The 23,053-nt window shown below is 40.1% G+C and overlaps 1 protein-coding gene across 2 annotated transcripts in view; it reads left to right on the forward strand.

The window, feature by feature from the left end:
- Positions 1-23,053, forward strand: part of WDR70 (WD repeat domain 70) — a 307,909-nt gene that overhangs the window by 276,677 nt on the left and 8,179 nt on the right. For both annotated transcript variants that reach the window (XM_068535256.1, XM_068535255.1), the window contains exons 14-17: positions 5,955-6,055; positions 7,703-7,782; positions 9,568-9,684; positions 11,745-11,907. In XM_068535256.1, the coding sequence (XP_068391357.1) occupies positions 5,955-6,055; positions 7,703-7,782; positions 9,568-9,684; positions 11,745-11,907 (461 nt within the window). The remainder of the gene's footprint in view (positions 1-5,954; positions 6,056-7,702; positions 7,783-9,567; positions 9,685-11,744; positions 11,908-23,053) is intronic.

Consider the following 23,053-nt stretch of genomic DNA (forward strand, 5'->3'; position numbering starts at 1 on the left):
TTTTGCAGCAACCCATACATTTATAAGAGTGCCATGGCATTTTTTTCTTTTCACCATTGAGCTTCTATCTGGTTTATCGGAGAGAGAATTGTTTGGGGCAGGGAAGGGCGAAGATTAAGAAGATTTCCAGCAAAGAGTGATAATTGCTACAAGTCTGGCCCTATGGTGGAAGTTCCTTAGAGTTGGAGGAATGTGGAGGAGGAAAAAAGGATAGGCACGTGCTCACTTATAAGAGCAGAGAAAATGTCTTTAATCGTTTTTATTTGAGGGATGTCTCCATGGAGATCAGGTGGGTGTTGAGGAGTCTTATTTATTGTAGACTAAGGCTTACTCACTAGGTTTGCTTCCTGAACTTTAGAGGAATGAAACTAAGCCCGATGGCCCATGCATGCTGCAAAATCATCCAAGTTTGGGAAAAGCAAGGCTTTGGGAGGACAGGACAAATAGCCTGGAAGAGTTTAAAGATTTCCCATCTTACTCTTCTACCTCCCTGGCTCAGTATTTTAATGTGGAAAGCAGTTTTTCTTTCTCTGTGAAATAAAACTTGGGCTTGTGCAGATCCAAAGAAAATTCTTTCTCCGGGACCTTTCCATTTTCATCTGCCTTCTTTTTATTTGCTTTGGACTCGCATCTTGATCTGTGTTCTTAGTTTTGGGGATCAGCATATACATGCCCTTTCGAATGTATTGGGTAGTCCTGAGGGTGTCCATGACCGTAAGACTGCCTCTACACAACTGTGCAAAACTGTGTGACAAGTCTCCTCCCCAGACAGGTGTTAGACTCTTTGTTTGAAATTTTGGAAAATGCTTCTTCTCCCAAGGATTCACTGAGTTAGCTTAATCCATTCTTGTACTATGTGACAAAAACCAAACATGAAAAAACCAGACGGAGTTTCTTTTACAGTGTGGGTCAGCAGCTGCAAAGGATCAAGAAATCGTGCTTCATCATAATCATGATTAAGATATAAAATTATGAAGGATGTTAGGCTTCTTCTAGCATGTGAAGTAGAATAAGGGCGGTGTTTGGATATGTGCATCACGGATGCCTAAGATGTCATGCAGGCATTGATTTCTTTTATAGTACCATTTGTGAACTGGGGTAGTAGTTCCTTTTTCCTTTATGATTTTAGTAATACCATCTGCTTTTTAGTATAAACTTGCTAAGACTTCTCTTTCTGGGTCAGGTGGGTTTGGAGATGATTTTAAATCTGCCACATCCCTTCCTCCCCATCATCTTCTAAAACAGGCCTTTGCGTAATTAGGTGATATAAAGGAATGAGCACTGGAGTTGCGAAAACCTCCCTGCTGGTCCCAGCTCCTCTGGGTACAAGTTATGTGACCTTGGGAAAGTTACCCAGCCTCCTACAAGCCTCAGTTTCTTCTTGTGAAATGGGGGTGAGATAACTAATTTTGTAGTGTTGCTGTGAGGATTCAACTACTTTAAATAACGTAAAGTTGCAGATACCTAATAGTTCCTTTCCTACCATGTCCTAAGATATAAATTTATTTCTCTCATTGATTTCCTCCTCTTCTCCTTATTTGCTTCCATGATTTCACTTAAAGTAAGCAAAACAAAACCACAGAAATAAATTATTTGGAATTTTTTGTGGCCTTTTTACTTTTGCAGAGAGGTAATTCCAAAATTCCTGTTTTGGAATCTTGACACTGCCTTTTGTACACAAAGTGCTTTCTTCTTCTCTGCCCCCCACCCCCTCTTTTTTCTCTGGTCTTCACAGAGAAGAAAGATCTCTGTGTTGAGCACATGAAAGTCTTGTAACTCCTTGTCGTCTTGCTTATGATCTCCATCGCCGGTTACTGTCTCTTTGTGGCTGCCGCTAGAGCTGAGCACTTTTGGGGCAGACTGTGGTTCCTCTGCACTGCCAGATTATCTGAAATGACAGTAGGTTTTGGTTTAAAAGGCTAAACTGGGACTTCCCTGGTGGCGCAGTGGTTAAGAATCTGCCTGCCGATGCAGGGGACACGGGTTTGAGCCCTGGTTCGGGAAGATCCCACATGCCGCGGAGCAACTAAGCCCGTGCGCCACAACTACTGAGCCCGCATGCCACAACTACTGAACCCCACGTGCCTAGAGCCTGTGCTCCGCAACAAGAGAAGCCACCGCAGTGAGAAGCCCGCGCGCCTCAATGAAGAGTAGCCCCCGCTCACCGCAACTAGAGAAAGCCCGTGTGCAGCTACGAAGACCAAACACAGCCAAAAATAAAAAATAAATAAATTTTAAAAGACTAAACTTAATTTTTATGGTAACATGGGGTTCAGCTTAGGCAGCTAGGGGAAGCCAGTGGTGGTCCCACGTGCTTCGGTAAGATGAAGTAGATTAGTGTAAGAATAAAACCCTTTATCGATTTAATTAAGCAAATCAGTATATTAAAATATGCAGACTAATTTCAGAATCTAGTTCTTCGCACTACAGTGGCCTTCTGCTTTCTCTTTGGTCCGTGCAGATCTCCTGTCATGACATTTTCCTCTGCTCCTTTAATTCAGATGTGCTCTCTACCCTTCATTTGCTGTGTCACTCAGCAAATGTGTACGTCTGGATGTGGCAAGCCCCCAGCTACAGAAGTACCTCTTCAAGAACAGAGGATGGAAGATGTCTTTGGTGGATGGTTGACTGAGTGAATGCATTCCTTCTAAGTAGTTATAGCTCATCTGTCTTCTGATAGCTCCTTGGGCTTCTAGCAGGCACGTGTCCCACTGTTGTTAAGTAAAAGCCAGTATGTGTGTTTGACAAGTTAGCAGCGTGGCAGCTCTCCTTGCTCCCCAGCCTCGCTGCCGTCTCAGGGCTTGTTTGGTTTGGCAGATGGCCAGCTCTCTGCTATAAGATGCATTTCCTTGACAGGACAAAGTGTGGAGCCGCATTAGCTGCAAAGTTTACGAAGGTTAGCTAAACATACACAGTAAATATTAATAAACAAAAAAAGCCCACCCACCTTTGACTTTGAATTCTGTTTCTTCATTCCATGTTTTGGAATCCTTGTAATATTTGATTAATAGCCAGTCGTAGCGTAATTGAGCCTTAAGTATCTTTTGCTTAAGTCAGACTGCTCCCAGAGTCCTCATTGGCTGCTTTGGTGACTCACTGCCACAGTGGATGGAGCTCTGGAATGACTGTTTAGTTCAAGGGGTCTCATTTGCCTTCTCCTTGCTTCCATGTAAAAAGCCATGTGTGTGTCTAAGGGCATTAGAGGGTAAAAGCTGTGAACAGGAATAGAGGTGCAGTGCCCTGAGCTTGGACTCCCTGGAAAGCCGTTTGTTGGCCTGGGCCGTTGCCTCTCTCTAACGTTTACACCCTCAGCGTAGAGGGAGAGAGTAACAGTAACCTGCTGCCCCTGGAAACTGCCTGTTTGGCTGGGTGTCTTGGAATTTACCAGGCCTACACTGTGGATCTTTTCCAATTCTGCACCCTGCTCACTTGAAAACATATTTGAGAACCAGTAATCTTAGACTGCTTAGACAGATCTCTAGAGAACCAAGGAAGAGAAATAACTTTAATGCTATGTCCTTAAAGTTGTCCTGGGGCGATTTGTGGGTGCTGAGATTTCTGAAGGCCCTTGAAAGCCCCTCTCACTCTCCTCCCTTGCTCTCTGGTCCTTGCACATCCCTCTTTTTAGGCCCGCATTGGCAGGGAGCTAACCCTACTCTGTTTGTGGGGTACTTGAGTATAATAATGATCTGGAGAAATCAAATTATCCCTCCTAGGCAGTAGTGAGTTTAAGTTGAAAACTGTCTCTACCTCCACCTAGCAAAGCAATCCATTTAGGCTTGGGTGAACTGTAACTTTTAATTCATCCCTGCAGCAAACATTTATTGAGTTCCAGACACTGATCTAGGCACTTGGGATTCTTGGCTACGTAAAACAGACGAAGATCGGCCTGTGTGGAACATATATCCTAGTAGGGGAGGCAGACAATAAGCATAATTAACAGTAAACTATATAGTACTTTAAAATGGGATACATGCTATAAAAACAAGGAAAGTAAGGGGAGTTGTGTGATGCAGTTTTAAATAGGGTGGTCTGGGTAGTTATGACACTTAAGCCAAGACTTGAAGGAGATGAGTATTGGCTTGGATGAACTTATTCTAGGTAAGATATGAAGTTATGTGTGAGACTCTTTTCATGTTTCCACATGCCTGGCCTTGACCATCTGGAAATTCCCAGTGGTCTAGGCGTGCTTCTCAAATTAGTTTCAGTGGCGGAGAACCTGGTAGTCAGGTTGTGCTTTGCAGACCATGAACTATTGATATACTTAATTCCATCTTACCAACCAGGCACAGTTTTATTAGGAGAAAATGTGACTTTTTAGACACATGCATTATAAAGTAAGTTTCATGAGCATATGCACAAAGCAACAACAACCCCACACCCTAAGAGTCAAATTTTGATTTACTATTTTCATATTTTACTAAAAATATGATTTACTATTTTCAAGTTTTTCTGTTAATATTCCCTCACCATTATAAATGTTTTATCATCTTTTAGCACTTGCTAGTAGACATTGGGTAGCAGGCACCACAGGTTTAAGAAAAATTGTGGAAAGAAAACTTAAAACTGTGAAAACCTGCCCTTTGAACTTAGTTTTCCCCCGACAACAGGGGAAACACAACTCCTCTGATTTGGCTTTCTCAGTAGATCATCTCAACGCTCTTCAGTGGTGCAGAGCTTAAGAACCACTCTTCTCGAATATTGTCAGACATGAATTAGAAGTTCTGCAGACTCTTTTACATTTCCTCCTTAGTTTCTCAGGAATCTCAGAGTAGGAATTGTAGCCATTTAACTATATGCATTTTTTTTTGGCCAGTCAGGTGGGAGCCAGAGTTTCTATCAAAAGGGGTTGCAGGGATTCCCAGATATTCTGTCTTAAGAAAAGAGCTGGATGGCTGGGGAGAAGAAACCAAAGAAATGCAGCCCAAGGTAGATTATTTGGGAGACAGAAATTCCATGATTTGCATTTTAATATTAGAACAGAAAATGGCAATATCTAATTGTACCCTTTTTCCCTTAGTCCTTGTGCATTGCTTGGCACGTGAGAGGTTCCTGATAATCATTGAATTAATGTTTCCACTCATTTCTTGCTCTATCAGAGTGAGATCTGCAGAATCCGGCACATGCTGTTTCTGCCTACCAACCTTAGCTTCATTTTTTTCCCCCTTAATTCTATCCCTGCCATCTCTTCCACCTCTGCCCTCTTACTTCAGCAAAAATTAAAAGCAGTCTGTACTTCTCACTGAGAACTCGTGGTTCTTTCTGACCCCAGAGTACCATTATTTTCCTTACTAGTGATGAACTCACAGGATCATAACTTCCAGTGAACCTTCTCCTAAATAGCTTTTCATTCAGGTTAATGTCAAGGCTTTATATTCCATATCTCTGTTTTACTTCTGCTACTGACCTGCTGGTTTATCTCATAGATAGGGAGATATTATTCAGTGTTTGCAAACGTGTGTTGTTCCTGAAAAAGCTTTATGAGATTTCGATCTTTGTAAACTAAAAACAGTAGCTACCTGGCCTCAATATGCTGCCCAGAGGGGCATATTTATTGTGTGTATAAAAGCATGAAACACTGAGATCTAAATCTGCTTCGTGGTAGAATGAACTGAGTTATGTGGGTTCAACATTCTAAGATGCCAGCCTCATGTGGCAGCAGAGCTGGGAAAGCCCAACTTTGTGGTTTCAAGGCTGTCAGGAAAGGAGAGGAGAGATGTCAGGAAGGGAGCATCCTTTTTTATTTTTATAGAGTATCACACAGATAACAAGTGATAGAACAGAACTCAACCTCAGGAACACGACCCTATGGTTTAGAAGAAAACGCCCTAAAAGTTACAGGTAATCATCAGGGTGATACTCAGTTTCGTAAACAAGCCATCAAAGGACCAGCGGAATTTTTTCCCCATTTTTATGTGCCCTCTTTAGTTGACTACCATGCCTTTCCTTTACAGAGTGTTGTCCGCTGCCTGTGGCATCCAAAGCTGAACCAGATCATGGTGGGGACTGGAAACGGATTGGCTAAAGTCTATTATGACCCCAACAAGAGTCAGAGGTATTTCATAAGTATTGCCTGTTTTAGATGGATGACAGCAACTGCAGGAGGGTTTTCTTTTTCCACCCCCACTTTTATTTATTTCCCTCTTTGATGGGGATCCACCCTTTTAGAAAATGCAGCTGGCACAGAGTAAAGCCTCAAACTCCTAGTATTGTGCTTTAAAGAGGATTTGGATATCTCCCTTGATCCATACAGAATTCAAAGTGAAAGTTTCCTGGGGATTTGCGGTTCTTTAGCTGAAATGTTGAGTGCAAGGGGGGAAAAAGGCCTGCCCACTTTGCATACCACCCTGGACAGTGGCATTAGCAGTGATGCATGTAAGGGATTAACAAAGCAGGGAACGAACCACTTATAGGAAGTGGAAACGGCTAGTCCGTTTTGTTCTCTTTCTGTTTGGGCTTTTATCAGGTGCCGGCTTGGATGTTTGGCAGGGTTGTTCTCTGCCGGCAGAGGAGGACAGCACAGCTACTTTCCCCTTCAATCCCATGTCTGTCCCAAAATGCCAAATTTAAGCGTACCAATGTGCTTCAAGGATCCGAAAACTTAACTAGAGGCTCAGTCACTCTCTCAGTTACTTCTCTTTTCCTTGGGCACAAAGGTAAACATGTATCACCAACCCCCAAAAAAGATGGCTTTGTTTCTCTTTGTTAAGGTATAGTGAGTGATTAGCTCTTTCTTTAGAGTAAGCCTTGGCTAGCTAGTACTAAAATTCACATGCTGTATTTACTGGAGTCCCCCATAAACCTGTTTTGAGCTCCCACGTTCTTTCAGGGGAAAGGAAACCCATCCTCTATTAGTGAATATGTATTGACTATAATTTGGCTCTGAATAGAAGCAGACAGTCCTGTTTCCTTCAGAATTTTCTGGAGTTGGAACCTTTGCCCTATAAAATAAAGTTATATATTGTGGTCTTTAAGAACAAATAGGATTTTGTTTGTTTTTTAATAAAGAAATTGAAAATGCTAATGTAATTAAGATGAGAGGTGGGAGTCTCTTTTACTTGAGAAAATAATGAACCCCATTTGATAGCACCCTTTAGAAGATTCCTATCTTTGGAATCTTTACTTTAAGAAATTTGCTTCTTTGTTTTTGTTTCTCCTGAAACGGATGCTCATTATTGCTAAGGAGAAGTAAAGTGTTCTAAGCACACTTTTGGTTAATCCCACACATTCTTGGGCTGTAGCCCCTTGGCAACACTGCCAGGCTGACTCAGTTCCAGAACACTTGTACTCTTGTATTTGAGTTGTAGACAAATGCCACTTGGGCTGTAGACTACCTAGGTTGCTTTCATCTGAGACGTAAACTAAAATTTGAACCCTATGACCTTTAGGGTGAAAAGGTTGATTAATGTTATTAATATCTCTTTAAGATCTTAATTTTAGGTTATTTCTATAGATTTTTTAAACTGGCCTTTTGTTTTGCAGTGACCTTTCTAACCCTTTCACAGAGTAGTAACCACTGACTCAGACTTGCTTTCCCATACATTTAATCTCTTATCACCAAGGGCTCCATCTGTTGCCAGAAAGTCAAGGACTTGGTGAGGTGGTGTGTACAGAGCATGTTCCTGAAAGTATCTAATGCTTTTGACCTAGACTTTGTTTCTGAGACCAAATAAAGAAAATCGTTTGCTTTTACCCCTCTCAGGGGAGCAAAATTATGCGTGGTTAAAACCCAGCGGAAGGCGAAACAAGCGGAGACTCTAACCCAGGACTACATCATCACCCGTAAGTTGTTAGCATGGTTTCTCCATCATGCATCTGTTTCTGTTCTAGTGTGCTGTTGATCTCATGGCTTTAGAGACAGAAAAAGCCCTCCAAGTTCAGGCATATGTTACAAAATACCCCTTTCATGTGTTCGGGACTGGGGGTCATATAATAGCTAACCCCTTTAGCTTCTGTGCCCCATCACGGAGACAGGGTTACTTCATGTAACTTTCAACCCAAAAGGGAAAAGCCTAAATAAATTCTGTGACCATGTGATAGACTGATCCAGAGACCTTTAGATATAAAATGAACTACCTGGGGTATGATCAGAAATCTTACCAGGACAGAGCAGCTTCTCTCGGGTTTGTCGCACAACCTCGTTAATCTGGCAGGTTTTTGTTTCCCAGAGTCACAGTCTCAGACCTGTCACAGGTTGCGGCTAGGCAGGAGATCTTGGATGCAGTAGCAGTTGTCATTAGCAGATGCCCCTGTGGACTTTTATCAGTGGCTCCGTCTAAAGACCAGGGGGCGCTGCACTGCTGGGTTTTCTCCCTGGTGGTTGGTCTCATGTAAGACCATGTCCCTTGGAGCTGATGATCAGTAAAGAGATCCGGTGACATTTTTTGCAAGAGTAGAAGTGTTAAAGTCGGTGTCATAACCAGTCTAACTCATGTGATTACATGCGGCCTACTTAAATTCCTGCAGTCGTTTGAAGTGAAAAGCTATTTTTCCCCCTCCTAAAAATACTGTTGTGTCGTGTTGCCCGACAGAGTGACGGGTGGCTGTGTTTCAGCTCCCCTGACTCAACGTAGGCATATTTTACTAGTGAGTGATATGGCCCTGGCCTAGGCTGGAAGTATGGGTAGAGGATAGGAGGGGTACTGGAAGTGTTTTTTAGGTGTGAACAGACATTTCTGTCATTCAGACCATAAATTTACTTTAAACCCCTATTATTCCTTTAACTCCCCCAGTTTTCTCTTTTAAAGGGGTTTTAATTTGCACATAAACATTCGAAGAAATTATTCTGGTACTTTTTTTGGTCAAAAAAAGTTATTTAATTCTATCCCCAATAGTCTTCTCCCTCTCCACCAGAATATCACACTGTTTCCCTTTTTAATACATTTTTTCTTTAATATTCTGAAATTTAATTCTGACATTGAACAACAGCAATTGGACAAATATTACTTTGATTTTTATTCCTTTGTCGACCGTATTGAAGAAGGATTAAGTCCCCATCAAGTCACCACGTCAGGAGATTCAGGCACCTCCTTGCATTCAAGGCAACCTTTATCCCAGTTTCAGTGGGATAAGTGTTCCTCCCTTCTGGTTACTCAGTGCTGTCAACTCCTCCTGAGAGGTGGTCACATTTCAGAAATGTGTGAAGTGATTCCAGTGTTTATGAGGCATCTGAGGAAACTTCAGGGCTGACAGGCAAGCTGTTGGCATTATTCGCATTTGGGTCCTATAAGAAAAAACAAGAGGCAGTCCCATTAAGCGTTTCTTTTCAAAACCACAGAAATTAAGTTTAACTGCTGCCCATGGTTTGGGAGCTGGGGAGCCTCACCAATGTTTCTGTGACGGTATTTGAAGGCGTTTCCTGAGCGCCATTAGTTGCCAGGAGAGGTGAACAGTGAGCCTGGTCTCAAACGAAATTGGCTAATTGGTTGCAGTAAGACTGTCTTTTATTATTAGATGAAGGCTGTCATTATGACTTCCATTTCATCTTCATTTACTCATGCGTTAGCTATGTTTTTGGATGGAAGGGTTATTATCATAATGAAATTTTTCAAATGTGACTTCTCGTAGCTCATGCCTTGCCTATGTTCCGCGAGCCCCGCCAGCGGAGTACAAGGAAACAGCTGGAGAAGGACAGACTGGATCCCCTGAAGTCTCACAAACCCGAACCTCCTGTAGCAGGCCCAGGTGACCGTGATCTAACTAGTGACTTGCAAAGGGGGTTGCGGGGCAGGGTGGGGTAATAGATACAGAATTTGGAAGATCTTTTGGGCCTAGATGCCTGTCTTCAGAGATTTTACTAAATAGGGGTTTTCAAACGTCTTCTTTTAGCATCAGAACTTCTTGTGTAAAGATCTGATGCGGAAACCCAGTGCATAAACTGATAAAAATGGAGCTGCTGTGCTGAAGTAGAGAGGAAGCCCAGAGCCCTTTCTGCTTGGTCTCCAACTAGAGCCCTTTAGGTGACCTCGGTGGGACTCTGGGGCTCCTTGGGACCCAGTGTTAACACCACTGCTCTCAATATTGGCTTAATATGCAACACTGGGTACTTTGACCAGAATTTAGGCTGGATTAGGTTTCACACAAGGCAGAAAGTGAACATCATTTAGTTCTGTGTTAACAAAATAGAGCTGCCCATTTCCCTAGAAGATGAATAAAAATCCTTGGAGTTTATAAGAAAGTAGGTACCAGAAGAAAGCAAGGCAGCATTGGCTATCATATAGCACGTACCTTTACTAGAATCCCGTTTTCTGTTATCACCTGCATAGTTTCCATTTGTCCTATGTTCACATGCTTAAAGCTTATGACTTGTTCGTTCATGTGAACCTGAGTTCTGGACCTGTATCTGTTTGGCCTGACCCTTCAGCATTGAAAATATTTCATATACCAATCTCAATTTTTTTTTCCGTTTTCTCTGCCACCATCCTAATCAAAGTTCCTAAATAATATTCTTGCCTGGATTATTGAAAAGCCCTTCTAACTAGGCACCTTCTCAAGTCTCTCTCCTCACCACCCTACCTTCGTTCATCTCACACACAGCTTTTATTCCCAATTCCTGTAGCTTTCGTATTGCTACTGCCCCCAAATCTTCATAAGCTTTACACTGTCCAGTTGCATTTCCAGAGATTCAGAGTTCTCTTCAGTCTGAATCTAACGCACTTTTGAGCTTTACACCTCACCTCTCTCCTACTCTGATCTTCTCACATGACTGTTGGTTCATTCCTGCCCCCAAATGCCCAGTGAACTTCCCTCTTTCTGTACTTTTGTATTTAAACCATTCTGCTCATTGAAAATAACCTTCTCTGTCTTCTGAGTTCTCCCAAATTGGATTTATCTCTTCCTACAGACTCCCTCCCCCCACCAGATCAGCCTGGAGAGCTTTCTCCTTCCTCTCCTTCCACTTAGTTACTGGCCATACAGATTCTTTGGCAGTTATTTCCTGCCTTATAAAATTAATCTTTTAGTGCTACTTGACTTTTCATGTGGTGTGGTTTTTTGTTTTTGTTTTTGTTTTTCCTTTTTTTTTTTTTTCTTTTTAACCTTCCTAAAAAGTCATACGTCTTCTGAGTACTGGGAACCAGGCTGGCAGTTGGGGATCCAGTGGGGAACAAATTCCTGCCCATGTGGAGCTTCCTGTCTAGAGCAATTACAGTACAGTAAAATAATGTGAATCAGTCTGTTCATCTTGTTTTCTCTCCTACAAGGTACTTGGAAGATGGCAAGCCCTAAGATATGTTTGTTTAAATCTAAAATAGCACCTAATGATCATTGGTTGTTTTTATTAATTGAATTTCATGTGTTCATGCCTGAGGAATTTTTTAAGGCATACACATGGCAAACTATTTGTATTTCTTCCTACATGGGTGTCATTGTGTAAATTAAGCAACTAAGGCATAATAAAAAATGTCTCTATTTAAAAATGTTATGGGGCAGTTGAGGTTTGTTGATGTCCTACTTTGGTTTTGATTATCATAAACGAAAGCTGAAAGGACGATACTCAAGTACTCTTGAGATTTGTGTGCTTCAAACCAAGGTCTGTTAGAAGCCTCAGAGTGCTCAAAGCCTTGATTCTGTAGGGAATGACAAAAATCAGGTAAACCTGAATCCCTGACCCTACTCTGTCATTCATTTAACCGTCCGCCTCGGAAGCCAGCAGTGAGGGATTCTCAACCTTGTCAGATAAGCCCAGTGTACAAAAGGTATATGCTCACTCCATTTCTGGATTTGGTTTTTTTCCTTTGGAACAGGTCGTGGTGGCCGGGTTGGAACCCACGGGGGCACTCTGTCATCATACATTGTGAAGAACATTGCTTTGGACAAAACCGATGACAGCAATCCCCGGGAGGCCATTTTGCGGCACGCCAAAGCAGCCGAGGACAATCCATATTGGGTTTCTCCAGCATACTCCAAGTAAGGAAACAGCCTTTTAAAATATATTATGTTTAATGAATTGGGAAGAACATAACAATGGCTGCTTTGAGGTTCTAGTTTCTCCATTTCTTTTTTATTCCTAAGCGTGAAAAATGGCCAGGTACTCATGGTCCTGAAACCTAGGCATTTGTTTGTATCTGAGGACTCTAAACGGTAAATGTTTAAACCAGGCCAGTTCCATTAGATCTATAGCCTAGCATAAACCCATTATGTGAAACCCATTCTACCTGTGATAAAAAAAAAAGAAAGAAAATCACTGCCTGCCTGCATTATCTTAGTTAGGGAGGGTTAAAAGCAAATGAAAGGAAACAGTTTGTAGAATCTATTATTGAGGATTAACTTTTATTTGTAGAGCTGTGTTTGTAAGTAGCACTTAAACATAGGCAGAGTAGAGCCTGCCTGCTCAGATTCCCTCAACTAGCTTCGCATGTGTGAACATGTAGTCGTTCTTAAAAACACTAAACCAGCTACATTTACACTAAAGAACAGTAATATTGTAGAATTTTGGGGTTTTAAGTTTTTATTGTAAACTAACGTTAGACTTACAGAAAAATCGTAAAAGCAATGCAGAGAGTTCATGTATGCTATTCACCCAACTTCCCCTGATGTTAACACCTTACGTGGCCATAGTACAATTAATTGGCAACACCATGAAATTAACATGGGTACAGTACTGTTAACTGAGCTACAGACCTTATATGATTTCCCCAGTTTTTCCACTAATATCCTTTCTCTGTTCTACAGTCCTATCTAGGATCCCACGTTGCATTTAGTTGTTACTTTTCCTTTGTCTCCTCCAGTCATAACAGTTTCTCAGTCTTTCTCATCTTTCATGACCTTGATGCTTTCAACGAACACTGGTTTTTTATTTTGTACACTTTGTCTCAGTTTGTGTTTGTCTGATATTTTCTCATGATTGGAATAAAACTATGCATTTTTGGCAAAAATAACACGGGAGTGATGTCATATCCTTCTCAGTGCATCACATCAGGGGCTTCGTGTCCCTCAGTCTGATGACTGGCGATGATAAATTTGATCACTTGGTTAAGGTGATGTCTGCCAAGTTTCTCCACTGTCAAGTTACTATCATTCTATTTTGAGTTAATAACCTGCTTGGGAGTAATATTTTAAGACTAGGCAAATCCTGTCTCTCAAACTTTTGCTCTCTCATTTTATCATGCATGGATAGATTTGCCTGCAGCAGTTACTACTGTGGTGTTTCCCTAGTGGTGTTTTCTTTTTCCCTCTTTTTTTCTACATTTATTAATTGAACTTCTACTAAAAGGAAGAATTGCTCCTCTCACATTTCTTTATTTTTCAAGTTTTTAAGTATAAGTGTGGACTTTAAAATACTGTGGGTTAAAATCCAATACTATCATTATTTAGTTTGTCGCTCACATTGTTCCAGTTTTGGCCAATAGAATCTCCTTCAGAATGGCTCCTTTATTCTTTCAACAAGGTGTGTTTTTTTTGGTTTGTTAGTTTGTTTGTTTTTTAGCACATCCTTATTTTCTGGCACCACAAAATGTTCCAGGCTCATCTTTGTTTTTGTTTTTGTTTTGCCACAGTCCTAGAATCAACCACTTCTCCAAGGAGCCCTGGCTCCTTTAAGTTGGAGAATGATGTTTAGAAACCAAGAGGTTGGTGCTAGATGTGCTCATTGCTACTAAAATGTCATCGCTTCTAGGTCCTCTCAGCCAGCAAAGCTCAGAAATACATGTATGTATACTAACCTACACACATACACACATATATATTTCTGTATGTATCTATCTGTATGTATATTTTAAATAGTACGAGTTTAAACTGATGCCCCTGATTTCAAACCTGTACCACAGGGTTCATTTAACCTTTTCCCTTTGCACATTTGTAACTTCTTTCTCCAATAGTGAGAAACCCAGCTCATATTATCTACAATATATTTACTTATTTGTTCAATTCTAGTCTACACCTAAAATCGTTTTAGAATTGCTAACCGCCACCCGCCCATGAGAAGCGCTTTTCCTAACTGAATTACGGCATTTGTGTACAGTTCTTCTTGTCTTTTTTATCCTTACAGTGTCTAGTCAAGTTACTTAGCTCTTTTCTTCTCCACTCCCATCAGTGTGGTTATGTTATTCATTTGAAAATGAAGTTAGGCTTATTTTTAGTGTTTATATTCCTTTCTTTTTTAGGGTGTGGGTAGGGTATATGAACTGTCACTGTGGTGCTAGGGGTCAGAACTTTAAAAGAGATATACTCAGGGAAGTGTCACTCCCTCTTTGTCCCTGCCCCCCCATTCCAATACCCCTGCTTCTTTCAGTCCTTTTCCCACTCACCCCTATAGGTAACCACTCTCTTTTAAAGTTTCTGGTTTATCTTCTTTTGCACAAATGAGCAGATCTGTATTTTCTTATATTCCCTCCTTTCTTACATGAAGGTTAGCATGGTATAAATAGTCTTTTGGGTTTTGGGTTTTTTCGCTTAGCAGTATGCCCTGGAAGTCACTCTCCATCAGTTCATAGAGCTCATTCTCATTCTTTTTCACAGCTGTATAGTGCTCTGCTGCATGGATGTACCATGGTTTATTCCACCACTCTCCTACGTATGGATATTTAGATTGCACCCAGTATTTTGCAATTACTAACACAGTAAATAAATTTGTGTATGTGTATTTTTGTATTGTTGGAAGCATATTCAGCTTTTGTCTTGATGTTTTTATGTATTGCTAAAGTTTTCAATTACGAGAAAGCTGGACTCTGATTACTTTTCAAAACATTTTTATGCTAGAAGAAAACCAACTTTATAAACCAACTCAACTTACATGTTATATTGATATCGATCCCTTATCTGCTGATCATTATGAGCTACTTTGCATAAAAGTAAAACACACTGTCTTAGCTTGGGTTCCTTAAAAGCAGACCCTGAGATAAAGACTCTTACAAAGATGATTTAAGCCAAGAAAGTGCACAATATTAAACAGAGTTCCAGGGAGGGTCACTTTGGCTTAGTCCCACCAGGTGATCCTGGAGACCCCGGTCAGAGCACACAGTAACTGGAGTATTTCACTCCAACATCTGTTGGTCCTTGGTGATGGCTAGAGATGGGACCAGGGGAGACATTTCAGGCAGTTCCAGCTATCAGGGCTTTAGCAGCCTGCTGCAGCCCTCTGACAGAGAGAGGTCGGTGCTGCTGCTGCGAGTGAAAGCACCCTGCAGAAAAATGCTAAAGGGATTTGAGGGCCCCTGGTGGGGAGCACCGCATCCTTTGCTATATGTGTTGTAGCAGAACAGACTTTACTGTGTAACGTCAGTGGTGGATGTTTGCAACATGTATTAATAACCAGACAGTACAGATGGAACATCTCTGAAGAAGTAGTTGGATAATATTACAGCAGCTAAGAGGGTCATATCAAGGCTGGCCAGCTAAATAGTTTGCATGTAGCCTTCATTTGTATAGAATCTGTGTGTGTATAAGCTAATATATGTCAACACATCCTTGGCACTCAGATACGCTTATAGATTATGCCTCTGACACTTCTGTTTTTCATGGAGTAGTTATTTTCTGTTATTATTAGGGATCTTTTTATACTTCAGAAAACTTGTTTATAAGCATACCAAAAATTAGCTGAGGAAAGAAGAGTAAACAGAGCCATGGTTTAAAATTTGCCAAACATAATATGTATCATTTTGATAGCAAACTGCTCCAAATAGACGTGTGTACGTTTGTACACAAAGTAAATCATTGAGGTGTCTCCACAAATATTGAAATAACACTGTTTGCTGATTAATGATTGATATTAGCAACATATAATTCATAGAAAGGTGTCAGAATTACCACTGAAGGAAATGAGACACTGAGAAGGTAACTTTTAGAACCTACTGGATTGCAAGTTATTGCTAGAACCCAAACCAGGAACCTGGCCTTAGAACTTCCAGGTTATTGTTCTAACTTCTAACAACTAATTATTTTGATAAAAAAATTTTCACGTCTGAGATTTTAAGTAATACATGCACACAATTTTTTAAAAATCCAGCAATGCTGAAGCATAGACAGTGGAAATTTGAAAGCCTCCCTTTCACTTTAACCCCCAGTTCCTTCGTTCTACCACTTAGAGATACCCACTGCCGACAGGTTCTTGTATTTCCTGCCAGAGAGAGTCCATGTAAAAATGAGCAGACATATGTGTAGAAACATTTATTGTTTAAAAACAGGTATATAACATGTTTTACAAGCTGGTCTTTGTTTTTGATTGTTGGTTGGTTTTTTGCTGTATTTATTACTTGGGAGATTGGACTAGACCCATTCATGCATATCTAGCTCATGCTTTATACTTTCTTGATATTTTCCATTGTGTGATATATTATGCTTTTCTAAAACAGTACAGTATTGAAGGACATTTGCATTGCTTTCAGTCTGTTGTTATTATAAACAATACTGAAATTAATATCTTTGGACTCCTTGACCACATATGCAAAACTTCGAGAAATAGAATTGCCAAATCAAAAGATATTTGCATTTTAAATTTGTATAGATAGTGCCCAGATTTCCTCCAAAGAGACTTTTTAACCAACTTATTCAGTGTATCAGAGCTTCCTTCCCCTCATCCTTTTATCTTTGTCAATCTGATAGGTGAAACCTTGTATTCCATCGTAGTTTACACTTTCATTAAAAATTTTCTAGGCATCTTTTCATATGTTAAAAGCCTCTTTTTCCTGTGAACTTTCTATTTATGTCTTTTGCCCTTTTGTCTATTGGTTGATTGGTACTCTTCTTACTGATTTGTAAGAGTTCTTTATATTAAGGAGCTTAACCCTTTGTATGTCACGTATTGCAAATATTCCTACTAGTCAGTCATTTTTTTAAAATAAATTTATTTATTTATTTTTGGCTGCATTGGGTCTTCGTTGCTGAGCACAGGCTTTCTCTAGTTGCGGCGAGCGGGGGCTACTCTTCGTTGCAGTGCGCAGGCTTCTCATTGTGGTGGCTTCTCTTGTTGCAGAGCACGGGCTCTAGGTGCACGGGCTTCAGTAGTTGTGGCATGTGGGCTCAGTAGTCGTGGCTCGCAGGCTCTAGAGCGCAGGCTCAGTAGCTGTGGTGCACGGGCTTAGTTGCTCCGTGGCCTGTCGGATCTTCCCGGACCAGCGCTCGAACCCATGTCCCCTGCACTGGCAGGTGGATTCTTAACCGCTGCACCACCAGGGAAGTCCCGTCAGTCATTTTTATTTTTACTTTGTTTATGCCATTTTTCCCCCATGTGAAAAAAATTTATTTTAATGCGGTCGGATTTAGAGGGGTTTGCAGGCATAAAATTATATCATATGCAAATAATGATAAATTCACCTCCTCTTTTCCAATTTTTATACCTGCTATTTCTTTATCTTATCTAATTGTACTGACTGGTACTGCCAGAACAATATTAAATAATAACAGTGAGGGCTTCCCTGGTGGCGCAGTGGTTGAGAGTCTGCCTGCCAATGCAGGGGACACGGGTTCGAGCCCTGGTCTGGGAAGATCCCACATGCCGCGGAGCAACTAGCCCCGTGAGCCACAATTACTGAGCCTGCGCGTCTGGAGCCTGTGCTCCGCAACAAGAGAGGCCACGATAGTGAGAGGCCCGCGCACCGCGATGAAGAGTGGCCCCCGCTTGCTGCAACTAGAGAAAGCCCTCGCACAGAGACGAAGACCCAACACAGCCAAAAAATAAAAATAAGTAAAATAAATAATAACAGTGATAGTGCACATCCTTTTCTTACTTTGAACTTGAACAGGATTCGGTTAAAACATATGTAATTGCCCTTTCTGTAGATGAAAAAAAAAGTCAAATATCGGCAATTTCATATTGTTCAATTTAATGGTATTTCTCCATAAAGCATGACAGCTTTTGAAAACACACACATACAAGATGTTAAAGAAGAATTCATCTCTTTTTATTTTATTTATTCATTCAACAAAGATTTATTGAACACCTACAGTATGTCAGGTACTAAGTTGTGGTTTATGGAGCTTATATTCTAGTGGACAGAGACAGACAATAAGTAAATCTATACGTGTTAGATGGTAGCAAGTGCAGTGAAGAAAAATAAAATACGGATAAGGGGACATAGAGTAATCAGGGAGAAGGAGGGGCGCTATTTTTAGATATGGTGATCAGGATAGAACCTCTGCTAAAGTGATCTTTGACTTGAATGAAATGAGGGAATGAGCTGTGCAGATATCCAAAGGAAGAGCATCCTATACGAAGAAAACACTGTACAAAAATGAGAGGCATGTTCATCTGAAATAGATGCTGAATTTTATTGAATTCCTTTGTTGTATCTCTGTATTTCTGCTTTATTTTTGTTTTGTTTTGTTTTTGGGGGTTTTGTTTTGTTTTTGGCTGCACCTCATGGCTTGCGGGATCTTAGTTCCCTGACCAGGGGACCAGGGATCGAACCCATGCCCCCTGCAGTGGAAGCTCGGAGTCCTAACCACTGGAGTGCCAGGGAATTCCCTCTGTATTTCTACTTTGATCAATGAATATGATTATATTACAAAATTCTAGTATTGAATCATCCTCACTTCTTTGGTATGACCCTCACATGCTTATGGTTTGTTCTTTGTCAGGTGTTAGGTTGCCTTCATAAAAATTTTGTATGCTTTCCTTTTCTGTATGTACTCTCAAACTGTTTTGAATACCATTAAATCTACTTTGTAAAAATTTGATAGAATTTACCCATAAAACTGTCGAAGCCTGGTGCTTTTGTGGAGGGGAGGGTGAGTAGTAATTCCTTAATTTTTCTCTTTCTTTTCCACCCCCTCATGGTAAGTAGACTATCTGGATATTCTGACTCTTCTGAGTCTGCTTGGTAATTAATATTTTCTTGGAAAAGAATTCATCCAGATTTTCAACCTTCTTTAACTAGAATTAATTGAAGCAGAAATTGGTTTTGTTCATTGGTTTCTGCTACCTAATGACATTTTCCTGCATTGTAGGTGGTTTAGTGATATCTACAATTGAATAATATGCTAGTTTAATAGTAGCTCTGCAAAATGGGTAGAACAGGTATTGTCATATCCTTACCTTACATGTGAGTACACTGAAACTTAGAGACTTGCAATTCACAATGATTGCAGTTAGAATTAGACTTCATTTCTCTTGATCCCTAATTTAATGAGCTTTTCGGAGGACTGTGATCTCTCTTAATATACACCTTTCTGCTGCTGCATTTTGCTCCCATCTCTTTCCTTCCACTCAGTTTTGTCACCTCACATTTACTGCATACTAAGTTCATGGCACTGTCTGTGGCATGTGATTTGTTAGCCAGAATTGCAGTGCAGTTTCTCCTGTGTTCACCTGCTACAGTATACTGCTTACTGCCAAGTGGCAGTGTTTGAAGGGAAGCTAATATTTAAAAGGATCTTTTCATAAAGGTCACTGTAATCGAGAATGTGTGTCTGGTTGTTTTTCTTCCCTGCAGTTGACTTGTGTCAGTGATGAAATGAAGATTTACTGTATCTTGCTTTATCACAGGAAAGCACAACTAGATATTACACAAATCTGCCTGCTTGCACATGACACTCACCTTTATTCTCCAGTGATGAGAACAAAGAGTCATTTAACGCTGTACCTTTATTGTTGAGTGTTTTAAGTTTCATTCCTGGCACTCACAATGTAACCATGAAGGTTTTAAAACACAGCAGGATCACAGAGGACTCTTGTTTAGCTATACATGGGCAGATTCAGTTACAGTTTCTTGTCAAAAGATGTTGCTGGAGGGAGGGGAAAGGAGCTGGCTGGGGAGTGGGCAGGATAAAGATCCAGAATGCTATTAGCTTACACATCAACAGGGCTAGTTGTGTGTGGGAACCTGAACCCTGGCCAGTAGCCAGACAGCCTGACAGTTCTGTCAGCCATGGTCACTTTTCTTGCCAGATAAGCTGCCGTTATTGCTGGTTCAGTCAATTTAATTTTCAGTGTGCATGTCTTGTCTGATACGGGATACGTGGATATGTGTGTATATGCATTAAAATATCATTCCCGTCTATAAAGGGTACGTTTAAGTCATGTTGAGTTACTAGGCAATATTTAAAGAGATCACTCTGGGAGTGAGTAAAGATTTATATATTATTTGTGCCAGGAAGAGACAGAAACCCACAGAGAAAAATATTACTTTTTTTTGTGAGTTACGGTTACATGACTGATATCACTGACCGCCATATTCCTGTGGAAGGACCAGTGTTTCTCAAAGTGATTTTGTGGACTGTCTGTGTCAGAGTTGCGGGTAAGAGTGGGAAAGTTAAAAATTCAGATTTCTAGACTTCACCCCAGCTCAATTAGACTGAGAGAGTGGGGCTGGGAGTCTGCATCTAAAGAAGTTCTCCAGGTGATTATTTTGCACACTAAAGTCTGGTAATAATAAAAAAAAAGTTATTATTTAAAATAAACTACAAGTGATTAGCCCTTCTGAAAATTCAAATGTATGGAATAGATTATTTTGATTATAGAGATTCATACTGAAGACAGTTTATTTACATAGAAGAGTATTTCCCCCAGGGTTTTTAAAAAAACGGCAAGCTGCTATGTTGTATTTAATATGCAAATTATTTTATCAAATATATTCCACATATAACTTTTGAAAATATGAAGTGAGGAACATCTGATAGCCAAAAGCAAGGTATATGGTAATAATGACACTTTTATATGGTAATGTAAAAACTTTATATATTATTCATTTAATCCTCACAACAGTCCTATGAGGAAAGTGGTATTATTGCTCCAGTTTTACGTATGAGGAGGTTGAGGCTTATAACTTGACCAAAGCCATACAGATAGCAAGAGGCAGAATTGGGACTTGAACACAGGTGGTCTGGCTTCAAAGTCAAGCTTCTGCTTTTGACTACTACAGTGTACTGCTTCTCATCACAAAGTAACTGATAGTAGTTATAGGAAAAGTTGAATAATAGTGAAGCCGAAAAGATTATTGTGTGGCATAGTGGAAGAAAGCTAGACTAAGAATCAGAAGTCCTGGGGTTTAGTTCCTGCTCTGAGACTCACTTAACTTCACTGAGACTATTTCGCCATCTATGAAGTAAGAGAGTAGAGTTACACTAATGCCCAGCTTTCGTATGTGTTTTTGAGTAGAAATTGTGGCACACCGTTATATGTTTCATAAATGTGAGCTTAGAGAGGGCATTTTGACGATACCTGGGCTGCCTCAGGCCTGTGTGCTCTTCAAAGATTTAATCATTCTAACTTGTTTACCCACTTACTGATAAAGTAGCTAATGGTGATTTTAGAGGGTTCCTTTTGTTTTTCCCTCTTTTTCTTTTTTTTTCCCCCAGTTTCCACAGGTTTCATGCATGTCCCTTTCTCCACCCTCACCCAGTCTTTGAACTCTCACACAAGCATTATGAGTTAGTATGTCCTACTTAATGAGTCTGAGATGTGTTTAGCTATTTTCCAAAATATTATGTGTTCATTTCCTGAAGAAGATAGAACATTCTTAATCTAGAAATATCTTGTTGCCTCTCATCTTTTTATGCATCCCTAATATTTTTTATGTATAACTGAATCACTTTGCTGTACACCTGAAACTAACACAACATTGTTAATCAACTATGCTCCAATATAAAATAAAAATTAAAAATAAGTAAGTAAATAAATAAATAAATAAAAATTATCTTTGATTAGCTCTTCACCAGAAAGAAGGGACCATTTCAAGTGGAATCTTTTGGTCAAGCCTTTACTTAATCTTAATAATTCTGCAATTGTGATGACTGGGTCAGAGTTCATCTGGACCGCATTCATTCTAACAGGGTTAACAAGTGTGTCAGATTGTCAAGTCATGGCTATAATTGACTTTGGCTTTGAGGTTTTCCTTCATAATAAACAATGGGCTCTGAGCCAAAAAAGCTTGTGGTTGATAGTCACATACTGATGATTAAGTATTACAAGTGATTTCCCCTCATACTCATTCTGTTACCCTGGAGCTCACTTTATGCTTTTTGAATGAATCATATCAGGAGAATATCCATAACTAAAAAGAATTTGACCTGTGGACTTCCCATTGCAGCCAAAGACATTCTGAGACTTCTCTCTGGCCTGAGCACTCAAGGAGGAGTGTAGAAAGCCTAGGTTAGAGCTTAGAAGAGAAAGGACAGCCTTTGAATCTTTGAAAGGACACTTTGAATCTCTTACACAAACACTGTATCCAAAAAATGCCCTTCGAAAAGATTACAGAGGGAATTTTTATTCATTACTGACAGTTCTATGCAAAATTCCTCTGGATGGAAACATTGAAGGTGGTGGGATTCGGTTTCTGTTGGGCTTCTGTCATTTTTCTGTAACACACAGTTGCTGGAAAAGACTCCCTTTGTACAAATAACTTTGAGAATTCAGTTTAAAAAATGTTCCGAGGGGGAAATTAATCAGCACAAAGTATCAGCTATTCAGAATGTATAGATTTGAGAAAGACATTTGCTTAAGCTTTTATATGTACTTCATGAAATATTAACTATTAGCAAATGCAGAGTTTGCTGAAGCTAAAACAAAAAACCCGTCAGCCCTCCTCTGATTAGTTTATTTAATGGTTAGCAGTAAATAACTATGTTGCTATCTAATCTGCTCTCCTTTTCTTGGTAACTCTAGTAAACAAGATGACATATATAGTCAAGTGAAAAATGTTTACTATTTGTCAAGTGAGTTTAATCAAACTGGAAAATACAAGTTTCACATCAGCCTTCTGTAAGTTTAAGTTTTCGGTTAACACTTAGAAAAATGGGTAAATGTGGACAGTAAATCAATGAAATAAATAGTCTGGATAAAGCTGATTTCAATAAGGTGGATACTTTAATGGTTCTCAGCGAGGCTTACCTTATCCCCATTAACCTGTTGAGCACGCACAATGCTTTGGCTTAATGGAATGTTCCCCGTACCTTCTTCTTCTTCTTCAGGTCAGTCCCTTTGTAGGCTTTCGTTTTGGGCAACTGAGGTAAATCTGCCATGAGGTTGTAAATTTGAGTTGACAACTTCCTGTGTCTTGAGAAAGGAGGTAATAGAATTACTCAGGAACTGCTTAAGTAGGAGGAGACAGGGAATGACTGGTAATGGAAATGCTTTCTTGAAGCAGTAGAATTTGTTTTTTGCACATTATTTATTTATATG

Source organism: Eschrichtius robustus, chromosome 2, assembly GCF_028021215.1.
Source record: "Eschrichtius robustus isolate mEscRob2 chromosome 2, mEscRob2.pri, whole genome shotgun sequence".
Classification (NCBI taxonomy): domain Eukaryota; kingdom Metazoa; phylum Chordata; class Mammalia; order Artiodactyla; family Eschrichtiidae; genus Eschrichtius; species Eschrichtius robustus.